This window comes from Phragmites australis, chromosome 9 (genome assembly GCF_958298935.1).
Source record: "Phragmites australis chromosome 9, lpPhrAust1.1, whole genome shotgun sequence".
NCBI classification, from domain to species: Eukaryota; Viridiplantae; Streptophyta; class Magnoliopsida; order Poales; family Poaceae; genus Phragmites; species Phragmites australis.
Window position 1 is genome coordinate 31,373,778 of NC_084929.1, and position 17,952 is coordinate 31,391,729.

The window sequence follows — 17,952 nt, forward strand, 5'->3', positions numbered from 1 at the left end:
TGTTGACGGTAAAAAGAAGTGACGAATACACTGAAACGGAGGGAGTACATTGGTACAGGTGAGCTGAGCCTGAGAGGAGTCAGTGGCCGCCCGGGTCCGGGGTGGGACGCCTTTTTCTCTCGCGAGGTGAGGTGCGTCGTCGTTGCCGTGTCTGACTCCAGGTCGCCGAGTCGCCAACAACTCTACGCGTACGCGTCGTGGTGCGCCGGCGTTTTCTGCCCGGCGATTCTTCTCTGAAAACGCCGCGGCGTCTGAAATTTCGGACGCCGCAGCAGCTGACTCAGCCGTGCGCGAGTCCGTGGTCCGTGGATTTCAGACTCTGGATTCGAGGGATCATTTGTGCAAAATCGTGGTGGGTCCCGTTTGAGGCTCGATGTGTGCCGCAGAGGCGCAGACTGCTTTCGACTGTACCAGCAGGTGATTAACATCTGGCAACATGGATCCGCCGTACGTGTCGGGCCAGCACAGTACGAAATCGCCCAGAACGTTCCTGGCCCTCATCACTGAGGCAGTAGTACTATCTTCGCGTGTCCTTGTTGACTGTTGCCATGCTATGACGCTACTCCGCGTAGTTGGTGCGATTGTCTGAACGATACAGGTCCACCGTGCGAATCGGGTTCTCTGATCTCACAGGATACAGAGGATTTAAAGTTACGGCAACTTAAAAACATTACGAGCCATTCTATTTTAAATGTATAGATAAGATTGAAGTCAGGGTGACTTTAGTGAGCTGTTCTTTTTAAATAAATGTATAGACAAGATTTGACACTACAGTACCACATAAACAATAAAATCGGTATAATATTTTCACGGTCCTTGATGCCAGTTGCTATCAGGGACCAAAGTGATATTATATTTATCACTAAAAATTAACATTTACAATATTCTGAAAGAACAATGCAAAACCGCAGATGGCCAGTTGTTACCGCAGGGAGTTTCAAACATATCAGCATAAATCACTGAAAGCGAGTTCATTTAATTACAGGCTTTCGAGAAAATAAAATGCAGAAAGCTGAATCGCCACATAGGATGACCAGGAAAAACAGTGTGATTACAAGACCGATGTTTTACAGATATAGGAAGAAACTGAACCAAAGGTGTTCCATGCAATGGAACAGACACTGACGAAGCGATGAAGAAACACCTATGCGACTGGATGAGTGACCTGTATACATCGGACAGTAGACCATGATGAGTTCGCACGCAAAAAGCGGGCCAGCTTTGCCCTCCAGCAAGGTTTGCTTGCTTGCTTGCACTAACCCGACAGGAGATAACAGTGTGGTCACAACGACAGGTTACATCACCCAGATGTAACAGCATCGTATATGCTATACAAACATAGCTAAAATGACCAATTGATGCCACAACATATCCCACTAACCACTTATATCTCTGCTTCGTTTGTGAAAATACTACCATCATGAAATACACATTCAAATCACTAGAAATACACACTACAGCCCCACTTGGATAATAGTCGGGGAAAAACCTTCCCAACCCAAGATTCACCGGAATATTTGTACATAAGGCTCCGAAGAATTGAAACAAACAAAGGCACTCCAAATTATCTCACATATTTATATCCAATCAAACCCATATTGTGGACGGACACATAAATAGCACTGGAGTAACATTTTCAACTTCATAGCAATTTGCAACGTCTCCAAAGTCCAAACCTTAAGCCGGCCTTGGCAACTAAAACAATGACTTCACCAACAGTTGTCAGTTTTGGTGAAAAAATAACCACTGTTCTGTTAGCCACCCTTGGCAGCCAAAACAATGAGTTCACCAACAGTAATCAGTTTTGGTGAAAAAATACCCACTGTTCTGTTATGATTTGCTGCATGATAACTGAAAGCAGATGCAAGCAGCAAGTGCGTATCTTCCTTGTAAAAGAGCAACACGTCATTTGAATTCCACAGCCTACAAGAATTTGAAACACAAGGATCATTAGATCGAAATTAGAAAAATTAAAAATCTAACAATCCCATGGAATGGATAGGATTACTAGTATAACAATCATTTAATTGTAGAATAGCCGAGTAGTATGTAGGAACACCTCATGCTATTTGGTAGCAAGACTATTCATCCAACAGAAGCTACCGAGTAGCTGCCCCATTTTGTTTGCAGTTCTAATACGATTGCACAACCAAACATAGCATAACATGTCAACCTGAGAAGTTGTCCCTATCGTATTACAGTCTACTAATCCAAAACATAATGATTGGCTTAACCAGATATAGAGATAATGAAATTGCTATTACCATCAATGCTCTAATTACAATACTACCATGTCATATACTCCCTCCGATTGCAAATATAGGTCGTTTTAGACTTGTACACAAGGATTAAGAAAATAAATCAAATGACATCATTGCCCTTTATCTATTCTGTATTGGAAAAGACAACTCATTTATTTATGAGAGTTGTAGCATTTATTAAACAAGGGCAAGAAGGGAATAAAAGATAAAAAAATGCATAGAAATTCAAGAATGACTTATATTTAAAGAATAGTTGAGGAAGCTAAAATAACCTACATTTGCAATCAGAGTGAGTAGAACACTACGGAATTGCAAGGAAAGCGCCGTATTCAGAACACAAGCCAATACACAAAATGAATATAAGCAAGGATGAACTCTGTGAAAAAGGGTCTATTTGGTAGAGCTCCCCCTTATCCAAATTCTCTAGGCAAATGGTTATCTAGAAAAAGTGATTCTATGACTGAAAATAATTATTTAAAATAAACTATATTGAGGAAGTGATTCTGTCATAGAAGTGAACCAGAGAAAGCTAATTTTTTTATCTCCTAGTATCTAGTTCATTCCATGAAATCACTTTCGTAGAATTACTTTGTGAGCTAAAAACTGCAAATTACTATTTGATAGAGCTCACACTGATTCTACTCTAGGAGCTGGTCTGAAAATTGATCTTTATACAGAGTCAGTCATGGATTACATGTAGATGACAAGTCATACTTGGGCCAAATCATGCTTGGGACCTGTCTGCGGTGAAACTATTAATTGCGGATTTTAGTCATTACTAAATCTCACAAAACTATTTCTCGCCATATAATTTCAGCACTAGATTTGTCAATGGCGGCAATGTGGCCCCAAGCCCCAGATGGCAGCTTCACATTGGATGGTACTTCCCAGTTCATACATCTTTGCGATGGTACTGGGTTATTCATACATCTTTGCGATGGTACTGGGTTAATTAATTCCTTTCTTTTATGTAGATAGGTGATGGTATTCTCGTCCATATGAATTGTGCATCAAGAAACCCAACTTCAAGTTCATATCTTAAAAACTAGTAGTCATTAAGTGGTAAGACCCTCGCTCCATCAGTGCACACAATCTGAACTTGGTCAAACTAATCCAGAACCAACTAATAGTTTATGAGAAGCATTGGGTGATTCAGGCTTGAGAACTTTGAAAATGTAACATGTAGGAAATAGGCTAAGTAGAACACAATAAACAATCCTAGAAAGAAAAAAAATGTACTAAAACAATTTAATGCCTAGAAGGCTAGAAAACAAATATAATACTAGAGTTGCAATATATACTTTTTTCATGATGTTTGGTAAGTTCCTACTATAAAAGGTTGCAAAATCGCATACATGGTTCAACGCTACGCATGAAAGGGGAGAAAGAAAATGCAACAAGGGTAATAAAAACAAATATTTTATAGCGTGGAGAGTGAAACATAACTGCCAGAAAATCTGAACTTCCACCAGACCACCAGCTAATTACTAAATGACAAATTGTAAGATTGAAAAAGAACTGTGAATGGTATAGCACTGACCTTTTTGATTCAGCAAGTAATGTATGTGCTCTGGTGTTACCTGAATCGGCACCTCTGTCATCCTGTACTATAGCTGCATCACAATGACCACAACAATATCCTGGAGCATTAAAAGAAGCTATCAAGTAAATGTACATGTAAGAAATAAGGCCGTGAAACAGGAAAAAAAGAGCCAAAGACTACGTGCCAATTTACCCGAGCTAACTGGAGCCTTCATATTTTTTCCATACACCAAAAGGAAGACAGTTTTTGTTTTCAAGCAAAAGGAAGGAAGAGTTGCTCCAATACTACAGTCAAGTAGACAAGAATTGATTGGTTGACCATGCAAAGCTACATCAGTTAGTCAAAGAACAACCATTAGTATAAGCCACGCAGCATTCCAGGAGGAAGTTGTATCGAGGAATCATTTGCCATGCACTTTGTGACAAAGGATGCTCAAGTCATAGTTTAATGAAGTACAATATTCTGAATGGCCTGGCCTAAACAGAATGGTTCACATACACAGCAGCATCTGATCAATCCTAATATGCTCTTCCTCTTCTGTAATCTGTACAATAATGGAACAAAGTACTAGATCTTAGGTACTAAATACTAGCAATCTGTATTGGCTAGAAGTTGATGCATCCCACTAATATGTAAATTGTGTACCTAATGCAATTTATAAGAGTGGCCATTCATTTGACTAACAATTCAACTGAAGCCCTGTCACCACAAGAGAACAGAACACATGAGACTAAGCGTAAACAAACATTACTTTGGCTGAATCTTCTGGGAGCACCCAGCTTATATGTCATCTCCCTCTGAATCACAAGATTCTGAAGGTTCCTGTTGCAGCAAAATCTTTGGCAAGCTTATATCAGCTACCCCCTTGTAATCTTGTATGCCTGGACATACCATACAGATCCCTGACACTGTGACATTTAATTGGATGCATGCATAGTCGGAAACAATCATGAGACATTTATCTTCAATACCATTGGTCATTTAAACAGCCTCATACATGCTAATTTTGGCAGTGATGAAATGGAAGGGGCTAGTATCAATTGCTCTTGTTTGCTTCAGCAGGTCCCCTGAGCATTTTTGCGCATCCATTGTCAACTGAAGAACGTTCAGTCTTCTTCCTGTGAGGAAATAAGCACATCATAGCACAAAATACGCTATGCACTGACACGTGCGTGTGAGATTGTAAAACTAATAAGTGGAATATAAATATAAAAGGTTCAAGGGTCAACAAATCAATGGAGGATGGTAGGGAAACTATCAAATGCGTTGCAAACAGATATGGAAGGTCCTAGGGTCCACTAAAATTGGTAACAGTTTCTTTGTTTTCGAAAAAAAAAGAGGCACAGTAAATGGCCCCTAGAAGGTCATACAAATCCTCAGATGCTACATAGCAAAGCTTTTAAATGGAATGTGAAGGTATATAACATGAAATCTCCATGGGTTGCTTACTAACAACCATTATTAGCTTTCTCAAAAAAAAAAAGTGCAGTAGATGCCATATAGTGTTTGGAGGTTTGTACCAGGCTGCTAGCGACCACACTAAGCTCCACCAAAGCTGCAATGTAATGTGGAACTGAGCACCATGCAACCAAAAACTGGCAACAAAAGCCTTCATAGTGTAATTTCACTGGCAGCGTCTTTTGCAATTCTAGCCTATGGCTGACAGACTGTACAACAATAAATGTGTGCCCATAATGCTTTGCTTACGATCTTATTATCACATGAATTTATTCACAACTATGATAAGCAGGCTGTTGAGTTATGAATGGTATAGTACAGTCAGCCTATATAGGGAAATGAAATGTAAAAGGACAGGTTTTAATGGATGTTCACTAAAATTACTGGCATTAATTTCCTATTGGACAATAAAATAAAGAGCAGTAAAAGGCTCCAGAACAAGGGTCAATCAAAGCATCCAAAGCTAAATAGGAAATAATTAAGCAAAATTGAAGGGTAAGGAGGGACCACAAGCCATTTACTATAATTTATGGTATAAATTAGTTTATGTAAAAATGGGGTGGAATTTTCAGCAAGGGTGAAGTCTTGATGTAATTGTTTCCTTAGTAGCTTCATATGTGCACTCTTAAATTGTTCATGAATGCATACCATAAGATTTGACCAAAACTACTATATATGCTTATCCCTTATCACTAAGGAGGTGTTTGGCAGGGCTCTAGATCTAAGATCCACACTGGATTTGGGCGAAGCCCTACCAAACAAGGCGACTCCATATTTTCCTAAGGCAGATCCATGGATCGCCCCCATTCCCTATGCAATTTTATGGAGCGACCAAAACGTTGCTCCAAATGTGGATATTACCCGTTTTGCCATATCATGTACCCCACCAATGCTCGAACCCCCTCCCAACTCGCCATCGTGCAGCGCCATCTCAACGCACTTGTTCATGGCCCTGTTCAAGGCACGCAAGGAGGACGACCTTGTGGGCCCTGACACAGGTGATGAGCTGGAACCAGGTGTCAAGAGCGGCATTGCGCATGGCGGCGAGGTGCGGAGTGAGAAGGAGCGATGCAAGCTCTGTGTGCCCTCCTGCGGAGGCCACGTGGAGGTGTGTTCCCTCCAGCCGTGGCAACGGCCTCGAGATCAAGGGCGGACAGGTCCGTGAGGAGCCCTCCAGCCGTGGCAGCGGCCTCGAGGTCAGGGGCGGACAGGTCCGTGAGGAGCACCTTCACGAGCTGCCGCTCTAGGCGGCGCGGAGCAGCTCAAGGCTCAAGTTTGGCGAGGTCGCCAACAGGCGTAGGGTGGGGCAAGAGACGGTGGTGGTGGTGTAGATGGCGGCGAGATCTCGATCTCTGGCAAGGCCATCGCGTGCTTGTGCCGGTAGAGTTGGGGAAGATGGTGAACTTCACAATCAAGGGTAGCATGGATAATTCACCCCAAACACGGATCTGGAGCCAACTTGCTAGCCAAACACCCACACTGGCAGCTCCAGCTTTACTGATGGATCTGCTCCACTGTGAATCTATAGAGCAAATCTAGAGTTGTAGCCCTACCAAACAACCCCTAATACTCCCTCCATTTCGCAATATAGGTCTACTTTCTTGGGTATAGCCATTGTAATGTATACCCATTGACAAAATACTAAATTTAGCTATTATATGTTTTCCATATGATATCAAAGGAGATAAAGGTTACTGATCTTCATGAAGAGTTATGTGACCTAACATGAAGAATCATCAACTAGAGGGCAGATTAGTTATGTGACCTAACAAAAGAGGAAGTTTGCCACTGGAAAAATGCCTAACCACTCACTAGAAAGAAAGAAAAACATCAGGGTAACACTTGTAGACGAGAAAGCATAAAGTAGGACCATATAGGCTCTGCTCCAACCTTGTGATTCGCACGAGCAAGATCCAATAACATGTACTCCAAACAGACACTTGACATTAAAACTCTGAACTTCAACATTTGACTTGTTAAAGTTTTGTGCACACTCACTTCTCCAGTTCATCACAAAGATTTTCTAGCGAATAGGGAACTGCCCCTGGTAGAACAAGGAGGTATGAGTGGAATGGTGCCTATATTTTAGTTTTAATAACATAGCATTTAGCAGCATAATGGTAAGGCCATGGTACACAACATCACTAAGGAAATTATTGTGAATATGGAATGATTTGTACAAACTCATCAATTCAATCACAGTGTCATTTAAGTTCTTATTCCAACGTAGACATGTAAGCATCTATTGTCCCTCTACGTCAACCCCCAAGTCCACCACAAGGCCAAGCCAAGAGAGTGTAAATCCATGCAATGCATAGACACTAGGGCCAATGACGTGCTTCAAAGCACCTTGGCACCTCACGGCATCGTCAATGTTGACGTCTTCTTAGGCCCGTGAGAAATTGAGAACAATAGGAGCACATGGGCCTCTCTGGCCGTGATCGTGGTGTTTTAGTGAGGTGTAATAGCTCAATGGTAATGGCACCATGGGGACTTGCTACAAGTGCACAATGGCTCACTAACCGATGACTTGAATCTGGACAACAGCGTGCTACCAAGAAGCATGGGCGCTTCACAATAGCACAGTATGGGGGTCGTGGAAATGGCCATGTCAACTCAGCATGCTATACCAATGTTTAGTTTACAAGCAACACCTTGCAAGACGAGTCAGCTTAGTGGACGATACCGACAACGACAACAACGCAATCTTTGTCGCAAGCAAGTTGGAGTAGACTAGATATTAAACCCACAAGATCCAACTAAAAAGATGATGAGAAAATAATAATGATAATAAATGTACTAGTAATAGTAAAAAATAAAGTAATAACAATACAAGGAGGCTAAAGTATAAGTTAAGTTCTAGCACGTGGATTGCTAACCTTCACGCGCTTATATTCTTAGATAGTTCTTTGGGGATATTCTATTCCTTCTCTTTACAGGCTCTTCCCATGTTAAGGTTTGATTGACCCACGTCTCTCTTCACATTATCAGCGCGCCTCAGTATCCCATTATGCATAGGTGACTCTGGAGGCCTCCGTTGGATATGTCTAAACTATCTCAACTGATGTTGGTAAAGCTTTTCTTCAATTGATGCTGCCCCTACCTTATCACGTATATCATCATTTCAGATCCGATCTTTTCTTGTATTGCAACAAATCTATCGCAGCACATGCATCTCTGTTACACTTAACTGTTGGACATGTCGCCTTTTAGTTGGCCAACATTCGGCGTCATACAACATCACGGTTTGAATTGCCATCCTGTAGAACTTATCTTTTAGCTTTTGTAGCACCCTTGTCACAGAGGATGCTAGAAGCTTAGCACCATTTTATCCGACTTTGATTCTATGACTAACATCTTCATCAATATCACCTTCCCTCTATAGCATTGATCCCAAATATCGAAAGGTATCCTTCTTAGAAACCACCTCCACTGAGACTAACACATTCTCCCCTCATGCCTGGTATCACCAAAATCACGCTTCACATATTCGATTTTGGTCCTAATAAGTCTAAAACCTTTCGATTCTAAAGTATATATCCACAAATTCAATTTTCTATTAACCCCTATCATACTCTCGTCAACTAACACTACATCGTCAGCAAAGAGCTTACATCAAGGGATATCTCCCTGAATATTCCTTGTGACCTCATCCATCACTAAAGAAAATAAATAAAGGCTCAAAGCTGACCCTTAATGTAGTCCTAGTTTAAGCGGAAAGTCATCGATGACACCTTCACTTGTCCGAACACTTATCACAATGTTATTGTAAATATCCTTTATGAGAGTAATGTACTTTGTTCGGACTTTGTGATTCTCCAAGGCCCACCACATGACATTTCTCGGTATTTTGTCGTAAGCCTTCTCCAAGTAAATGAATATCATGTGCAGGTCCTTCTTTTGTTCCCTATCTCTCTCCATAAATTGCCTTATCAAGAAAATCGTTTCTATGGTCGACCTCCCAGGCATAAAACCAAATTGGTTTTTGGTAATGTCCGTCATTCTTCTTAGGCGATGCTCAATAACTCTCCAATAGCTTCATTGTATGGCTCATCAACTTAATTCTATGGTAATTATTACAACTTTGAATATCTCCCTTATTCTTAAAGATTGATACTAATATACTTCTCCATTCTTCAAGCATCTTGTTTGACAAAAAAAATAGGTTAAAGAGCTTAGTTAGCCATGCTATCGCTGTCTCAAAGACATCTTCACACCTCAATGGAGATACTATCAAGGCCTATCGCCTTGCCTCCTTTCATCTTTTTAAAGCTTCCTTAACCTCAGCTTCATGAATCCTTCGTACAAATCTTCAACTACGAGAGACCACAAATTCATGAGTATAGATACAACATGTATTTTATGTGGAAGACATGTGGTAGTGGCAAATCGGTAACCAAGAGGTCCATTCATGCAACCAATAGATTGATAATTCAAATCCATGGGCCTAAACCTTTCGATGGTTACAATGCATCCAAGATATGTAACTCAAAGCTCTCAATCAAAAACATTCAAAAGATATAACAAAATCATGTGGTGCCACGATAACAAGCACCCTCCATGATGGTAAACTGTTATGGATGCAATGGTGCTAATGAGATACACGATGGTAGGCAAATGTGATCTATAAAGTATAGGTGGGGGATAATGACAAAGTTATCAAATCAAGAGGTAAGTTCGCACCACAAAATGGAACCAACACCTTAGGTTCGGGTTACCATCTTATCACCACAATCTTGATATTACACGTTCAAGATATGATTTAAGACTCCTCTGAAGCCGTAGATGACGAACAAAACAAACCCGAAGCTAAACAACCTGTGTGAAACATAACTTGCAACTCGTAATACCAGGCAACTTACCACCTTGACCCATTCAAAAGTACTTTTCACATATGTGGATGCCAAGTCAACATCTATATGTTCTTCCTCCTCACCCGAAACAAAGTTGGCCCACATGTCATCAACTCTTACATGCATCTTACTCTCGTATCCTCTATGCTCTTTTCATTCATTACATTGACCACTATGAGCTAGCACTTGAAGAGATAATGGTTCAAGCAACCATGTGGGGATGTGAGCATCAGACTATGGGGTGGCTAGCGGCAGAGTACACACAGTTGCCACCATATTCGGGTAGTGGCAAACTAGAGAAGTAAATGTCACTCCAAATGAGTTAGAGTAAGGCTCGCGAGCAAGCATAGTGTGTTCAAGTTTAGGGCTTACTCCTTACAGATATCTCACACTGGAACGGATTATGATACCTAGGCGATGGAGAACCAGAGGCGGTGATGGTGTACCGAAGCAAGCTTGTATGCGGTAATAGGGTCGAGGGGTAAATGATTTGGGAGGTACAGGGAGTAGAAAGTGGAAAATATGTGACCAACTTGAAGAATATTGAAGTGGTGATCACAAATTTAGGGAGCTAGCAACCTAGACAAGAGGCTCCAACTGTTGAACGAGGAAGAGGACATCGAGAATCGCACCCAAGCAGAGGTGCCCACAACAACAATCACGATGCAGGAGTAAGGAGAGAAGAGGTACTCGAACATCTCGACGACAACATATGAAAGGCATCACGATCACAAGACAATGCGTGTAGAAGGAAGCAATACTCATGCAAGGCGAAGAGTTGAGCAGCGATAGGCTCACTAGAGTCAATGAAGTGAATTCACTGGCCGTGGAGAAGAAAGTCATGGTAGCAATGCTCTAGCGAGGGAGTAGAGGGAAGGAGAAGCATATCTATGGCGTTTTGCCATTTCGATTGCTAAGTCATTGCCACGGCATGGCCATGTCAACATCCACACATCAAATTCATAAAAAATCGTAACATGATAAGAATGCTTACCAACTAATAAGGTTGCAATCTTACTTCGAGTAGGGTTCCATAGTGAGCTTATTTATAAGCAATGTTGACTCTCTTTCTAGGAGTTAGGTTATCACATGGCTAGATCATATCATCCTTTCTTTACATCCTCACTTGCAATAGTGCTCCATTTCAAAGTGTTGATCATCCTACTTATCTAATAAAGCTTGAAAGAACTATGAGAAGGTTGTGATTAATGCCCCCATTTTTATTTTGATATTTTATATGCATTAAGAATATAAAAATATGGCCTTATACCTAAAAGTTGTCTCTTGAAATACGTAATACGACTATTGAACAAATAGTTGAATCTTGTCAATTGTATCAAACACTAAGTGAGGTAAGGGCACTTTAGGAACATTTATGTCTTCTCTTCAAATCCTATACTACAACAACAAAGCCTTTTAGTCCCAAACAAGTTTGAGTAGGCTAGAGATGAAACCCAATAAGAGGCACCAACGAGGATATAGAAGTAAAAAAGTTATTAGTAATAATAGATGAAAAGTAGAAGATTGATAGCCTAGGTCATGGTTCATGCATGTGATTTGCCGATTTCCACGTCTCCTATCCACAGATAATTATTTGGGTATATTCCAATCTTTTAAGTCTCTCTTTACTGCCACATCCCATGTTAGGTTTGGTTGACCCCTACCTCTCCTTACATTATCAAAGTGCTTTAGGATTTCGATATGCACTGGAGGCCTCTGTTGGATATGTTAACAATCTCAACCGATGTTAGATACCATATTCTTCAATTGGTGCCACCCTACCCTATCACGTATATCATCATTACGAACAAGATCGTTTCTCGTTTGACCATAAATCCATCACAACATATGAATCCCTGCTACACTTAACTGTTGAACATGTCACCTTTTAGTTGGCCAACATTATGTGTCATACAACATTGCAGGTCTAATTGTCATCCTATAAAACTTATCTTTTAGCTTTTGTGAAACCTTTTTGTCATAGAGGAAGCTAGATGCTTGGCGCCATTTCACCAACCCCAATTCGACTCTATGACTAACATCTTCATCAATATCACCATCCCTCTATAGCATATATCCCAAGTATCAAAAGATATCCTTCTTGGGCACTACATGTCCTTCCAAACTAACATCTCCCTCATGCCTAGCAGCACTTAAGTTGCACCTCATATGCTCTGTTTTAGTCCTACTAAGTCTAAAATCCTATAACACAATAAACGAGAAAACTTTTCATCTTTTACCACAGAAAATAAAAAGAATGAAGGTGGTACTTTCACCAAGCGGGGAGGGGGGGGGGGGCAGTAAGCATCATTCTTTAATCCATATTCCATAGATTAACTAGACACGCGATAAAGTTTGTCCTTGGCTGCACTAGATGTCATCTCAGCTAACATGCAGACATAAATTAAATATCTACCATGTTCAGTTACTATCAGGGAGTCCAGGCTGAAGTCTATAAAACCAACAAGTTTCAAGCAACATAATATCTTACTCGAAAACAACTACCATACCAATAAAAACTGCTTGGTCCTAGAAATGTAGGTTAACCACATTGGTAGGACATCAGGCCCAAGCTCTCATCTCAGTGGTGCTGCAATTCAACTTCTAAAAGGTTGGATCTCATGTTGTACGATGCTTATCAACATATGCCTGTAATGAAATAAATAGACAGAAGTTAATAATATGAGGCTGATGGCTAGATTTGCCATTGACCTGCAAGTTCAAGATATTTTACCTTCACAAGTTTTTCTATCTTTGATCCAGAGGCGGTTATATAATTGGTCATCAGCTCTTCAGTAGTTGGTACTTGATGTGGCTCAATCGAGGAAATAATCTTATCGACTGATTTTTTCACTACCAATTTATGAGCATCCTTACTCAGAATACCTTCCTTCCAAATTGGTTTGACCAACTCCTTTACATGTTCTGCCAAACGAAAACGAAACTCTCTTGTTATCCCACTGTTACTAGCTGCATCGTTTTTTCTGTCACAAGCCTTCACCCTATTTTTATCATCCAGGCTAGAGCTGCGTCCTCTATCACATGCAATCAAGCATGCAAGTTCATTTGATCTTTTGGCAGACATATTCCTGGTCAGTTTGTCGTCACAATTCAATGATTTATCAGCAATTACATACTGATTCGTATGCTGACTTGATATACTGCAGGATATATTTGAGGACTTGAGATTAGTTGTATTTTCAACTTTGGAGGGCTCAACACTGTCAACAAACGGGTCATATTGACGTCTTGGAGGTGTTGTACAATCAGGAAAACTAAAAGAAGGTACAAAAGGCACTGATGTTTCCCAAACCTCATCCTTGATTGGAGAAAGGGACCCAGCTGACACGATAGAAGGTTGAGGTGAACTGCTCACAAGTAATGCAGGTCTAGAAGTACCACAGCCCTTGTCAACATCAACGTATTTATGGAGATCAACTTTCTCGATACCAGATGTGAACAGATGATGAGACAGTATTCCTTGGTAAGAATTTGCTTGGAGAGTTGGGTTACCAAAGGAATGATCGGAGGTAGCATAGCCTGCATTCCTGAATCCTGTTAAGTTATGTGAGCTGTATGAGCCATGGTTTGAACAATGTTCTTTCTGATGTGTGTTAGGAAGATTCTCAGTTATTCCACCAAAAGCTGATAGCTTATCACTATGCTGGAGAGGATCAGATGAAATAGACAGGCCAAATGATGCATACCGATGGTCTGAATTTAAGGTGTTCACATCAAGGTAAGTTCTTGAGACATGGGAATCACTAAGGCTGTTTCCCTTGCCCGCAACAGACTGCAAGTTTCCTCCATCTAGCAATCTTGGAAAGGTACCTCTACCATCCAAATAGGTTTCAGCGGCCAAACTACTATAGTGTCCCACGAAAGGTTTGTGGTTCTTCTCATGAACTACTGGACTCTGCACCAGCTCATTTATAAGACTGATAGGCTTTTTAGTCAACGAATCATCAATACTGCAAGGCATCCCTTGTGAAACCCCTGGAGTGGGAGAGTTTTGTTTATCAGCAAGATGTGCCAACACCCTGTTACCTTTATCATACACGCGAATAAGGTTCTGACACAGTTCATTTTTCGATGAACCCTCTGAATCCTTGAACTGAGGCACTTTCAAGTTGGATAGATGTACTTGAGACCCTTCTTCGGAACCTGAGCACAGCAGGGAGAAATAAGAAGTTTGTGACCTCAAAGATTGTCCTAGTTAGGAAGCTCATACCTCTAGGATTTCCATAACCAGCTGGTGCAAGCAGACTGGCCTTTTCTTCATTGCTCCACCAGTTATCAGAACCAGTACTCTCTCTTTCATGAAGAAAGGTGCAGCTATTTCCTTTCTTGCACCGACCTTGAGCATAAAAGGTACATATTGTGGTGGGCCTTTTGGTTTTATTCTCCAGATTTTCACCAGGTGATGAGCTACTCAATGTATGTGGTGAAATGAATAAAGTGAATTAGATGCAAATCTCATCATTTTAGGATAAAACAGAAAAAATAGTAGGTCATTCATCAAACAATATAGTCACCCAATAAATTTTTTGTTCAGACGTTAAAACTCCGAGTGATTACAGGAGTCAGGAGAAGCAGTTACAAATAACATACCTAAAAGCATTAGAATTTGGCATTGTCTCCAAGCCATGTGTACCATGCAGATACTGACCCCCAATTTTAGAAGTACCATCAGAATTCACATGTACATGGTTAACATTGCGAGCTTTCTTCAAATATTTATAATCATCATGAAGCTGCAGTGTTGATTTCTTCTCAGCAGTAGTCACTCCACAAAAACCTAGATGGTGTATGGTCACAATTAGATCCCAATTTCAATACTTGAAAACATTTGACCTGAGAAATCTTCAGCAAAAATTTGCACCTAAAGTCACCTTAGTCCCATTATGATATATTCTATCAATTTGTCAAACCACTCCAAGTAGTTTAAGTGCCAATACATATACCATATATGTTATGTGTTGGAATTACTATTCACCAGCGGGCAACTGTAGCCCCCATTACTGTATCACCGGTTAGGGATAAGATTAAATTAGTTAGAAATAAGATTGATTAGTTTAGATTGTTAGAGCCGGTTCCTATATAAAGGAGAGCACAACATCCATTGTAATCAAGCAAGAGAAACTAATCTAATTCTCAATCCCCTTCTTGTAAGTCTCCCCCAATATTATGTCTCCCCAATCTATGATCTAATCCTTCCCCCAACATCCGACGCCACCCGGCTATCCTCCCGGGATGTTTACCCTAACAATATAGCTGGCATCTCACCAAAAGTTTCCCTCTTTTTTTCACAAGATTGCAACTAGAGTACCTCTACATCCATGAAATCGCTTAATTGAAGATAGTTCATCATAAGATCTCCTAGGTGCACTTAAATTTGAACTTGGTGGTTTCATATTTTATTTCTAATTTTGTTGGGTTTTAACACCCTGCCCCCATCCCAACAGAAAAAAATAGGAAACAAAACATTTGCCTTGAGTAAACAAATACAATGTTATACAAGAGGTTCAATCAAAAGCAGCATGGATGTAACAACAGAAGACAAAAGGCAATGTACATCATTAATTCAGTCTGTGAGACCAATGATCGGTAAAAAGTATTGAAGTCCAAATGGAATGAGGCAAAGACCTCAGTTATAAATATATAACAGGCAAAATTTGGTTTGTCATAATAGCACTTGTCACAATAGAAAGTATACACTTCAAACTTACAATTCCCACAAATAGCAACTATTCTTTCTTGCTGTAGTACACGAGAAGTTATTAGATTTGTCCATTTCATCCTCATATCTGTGAAACACAATGTCGTGGGTGCACCTTGTACTGTACCTAAGCCAGGGGAAATGCCTATTTTTCTCTCCAGTAAGGAGTTAAGAACAGAAGCAACACCTTCCCTCACACCACTACATCACGATCACTTGATTAACAGATGAGCAATGAGATGGCACTTCTGGCCAATGTGCTCGTTTGGTCAACTCATTAGTCAAAAATATGATGCTCCTTACAACAACAAAAAAACAACAAAAGGATTTTCCTGTGTAGTTTGTCGTGCAGAACAGTTTGTTAATATATTAATCAAGAAAAAGCTGATTCATTATTGACAAAACCAAAACAAGGAAGATGAACAGTTGATCTTCATTGAATCATTACGACCCTCTCAAGGAAAGTTATGCTTTGAAAACAATCAATCGCACGTCACATTTGTATGTAAGCACTTGGCATAGATCAAAATCCACATGACGACAAAACTGACATAATCCACAAAATAATTAGAAAGGGGCAACTAAATGCCAGTACTACACCACATTGCTTCATCTCATAATACATGGCTCAGAATACTATAAAGCCCAGCAACCAAATCACTACTATACTAAATCAGCTACTCTCCAGATTAACAAAATGGCTTCCAGCTCCACCACCGCTATGGCAACTAGTAATAAGGACGACATCACGCGCAAACAATGGTACAACAACATAGCTACTGATACTCAGCTGCAAAACTTCATCTAAATCCATCTATCAAAACAATATAGCGCACAATAAAAGGCTCAGCAATGCAACTCACCTCAGCATGCCAAGGCAAACCCTAAATAACTGCATATCAAAATTCTATCCTTCTACAAATACCCCGCAGCGCCAAACCAGCATCAACCCAAATCACCTCTCCCGGGCTCTCCTTCCACGCAACCAAGCAAACCTAAGAACTAACAACGAAACGATCCCAACTTATAATCATCGAACACATAAAAAAGCATACTTCTTCCATTTGCACATCACATCCACAAATCGCCTGCACAAATCTAGCATTCGATGTAACCACACAGCAATCAAAACAGAAGCAGCAGGTGAACCATTAAAGCATGCATGCAGAGAGCGCGCATAGCGCTATACCGTAGGCCTTGCCGTAGGGCGAATCCCTAATCCTCTTCGACCCCACCCGCTCCGGCTCCTCCTGCGGCCACTCCACGATGCCCATTTCCGCCTCCGGGATCTCATCCGTCGCCCGAACCCTACCGCCGGCGCTAGCCATCCGGACGGAGGATACGCTGCGGCTGCGGCGGCGGCGAGGAGAAGAAGGGTTTGGCGGAGGAGGGGTGGGAGGATGCGGCGGAGGCGTCAAGGTGAGGTGGGGATTGGGAGCTAAACCTCGCCGGTCGCTTCAGTTTCTCCCCGCCTTTCCACGGTCTCTTCCCCACCCCTTCGCCCTTGCCACGGCGGCGATGTCGCCTCTCTGGCTCTCTCGCCTGTTGTTATAAAGCGAGGCCTTTTTGTACGTAAAAGTGTTTTTTAGTTGCACATCTCAGCTATTATATCAGAAAAAAATGTATAAACTAAAATCTCGTATGAATCTTTTTTAAGGTTTATATAAAATTTTCTTCCCTGCGCGGGTCTCGTTCTCGTCTAATTGCGCATTGTATACGCTTAATAACCCAAAATAAATTTTTGATAAATAAAATACAAAGCATCGTAAGAAGAGGATGAGATATTGATATGGTGTCTAATTTCATGAAGTATGGTGGAGCAATGTTTGTAGTCAAAACCGATCACTTTTATAGGAGCGATAGCGTTGGAAAACATATCTTCGCACTTGCGTTGGACTTGGAATGGCAAGTTGTGCTTTCCGCTCTTGATAGATAAGGCAAAGCGTGAATATGTTGATGAGGATCATTCTGCACTACAAATTGGACGTATAGCGTAGCCAAGGTACTTTGGTAATCTCGACAACAAATATACGGTTTTAGATGTGGGAGGGAAAGAGTAGACAATGTCACAACAGAGTTTGAATGACGTTTTAGGTAAGGAGATAGATTCATACAAAA

General features: G+C 40.9%; 1 protein-coding gene across 7 annotated transcripts; it reads right to left on the minus strand.

The window, feature by feature from the left end:
* Positions 1 to 1,553: 1,553 nt before the first annotated feature.
* LOC133929152 (zinc finger CCCH domain-containing protein 36-like) lies at positions 1,554 to 17,392 on the minus strand. 7 transcript variants are annotated; one of them, XM_062375788.1, is made up of 9 exons: positions 17,024 to 17,392; positions 14,727 to 14,913; positions 14,347 to 14,543; positions 12,850 to 14,279; positions 12,626 to 12,764; positions 4,556 to 4,922; positions 3,997 to 4,088; positions 3,802 to 3,901; positions 1,554 to 1,923 (listed from the first exon to the last, which is right to left on the minus strand). In XM_062375788.1, exons 1-5 carry the CDS (start codon positions 17,160 to 17,162, stop codon positions 12,735 to 12,737), a joined length of 1,983 nt encoding a protein of 660 aa, XP_062231772.1. In that variant the 5' UTR covers positions 17,163 to 17,392; the 3' UTR covers positions 1,554 to 1,923; positions 3,802 to 3,901; positions 3,997 to 4,088; positions 4,556 to 4,922; positions 12,626 to 12,734. The 7 variants fall into 7 exon arrangements, with proteins under 7 accessions (XP_062231772.1, XP_062231771.1, XP_062231769.1 ...); XM_062375787.1 differs by having other exon boundaries at positions 3,997 to 4,131; XM_062375785.1 differs by having other exon boundaries at positions 3,997 to 4,348.
* Positions 17,393 to 17,952: the final 560 nt, after the last annotated feature.

What these genes read in the sequence shown, in the direction of transcription:
- LOC133929152 (XM_062375789.1), bottom strand. Translation starts at nt 17,162, where the DNA reads ATGGCTAGCGCCGGCGGTAGGGTTCGGGCGACGGATGAGATCCCGGAG. An exon ending in GCCCTACGGCAAGGCCTACG is followed by an intron (nt 14,914 to 17,023) that starts GTATAGCGCTAT and finishes TACACCATCTAG; the next exon opens with GTTTTTGTGGAGTGACTACT. An exon ending in AGATAGAAAAACTTGTGAAG is followed by an intron (nt 12,765 to 12,849) that starts GTAAAATATCTT and finishes ATTTCATTACAG; the next exon opens with GCATATGTTGATAAGCATCG.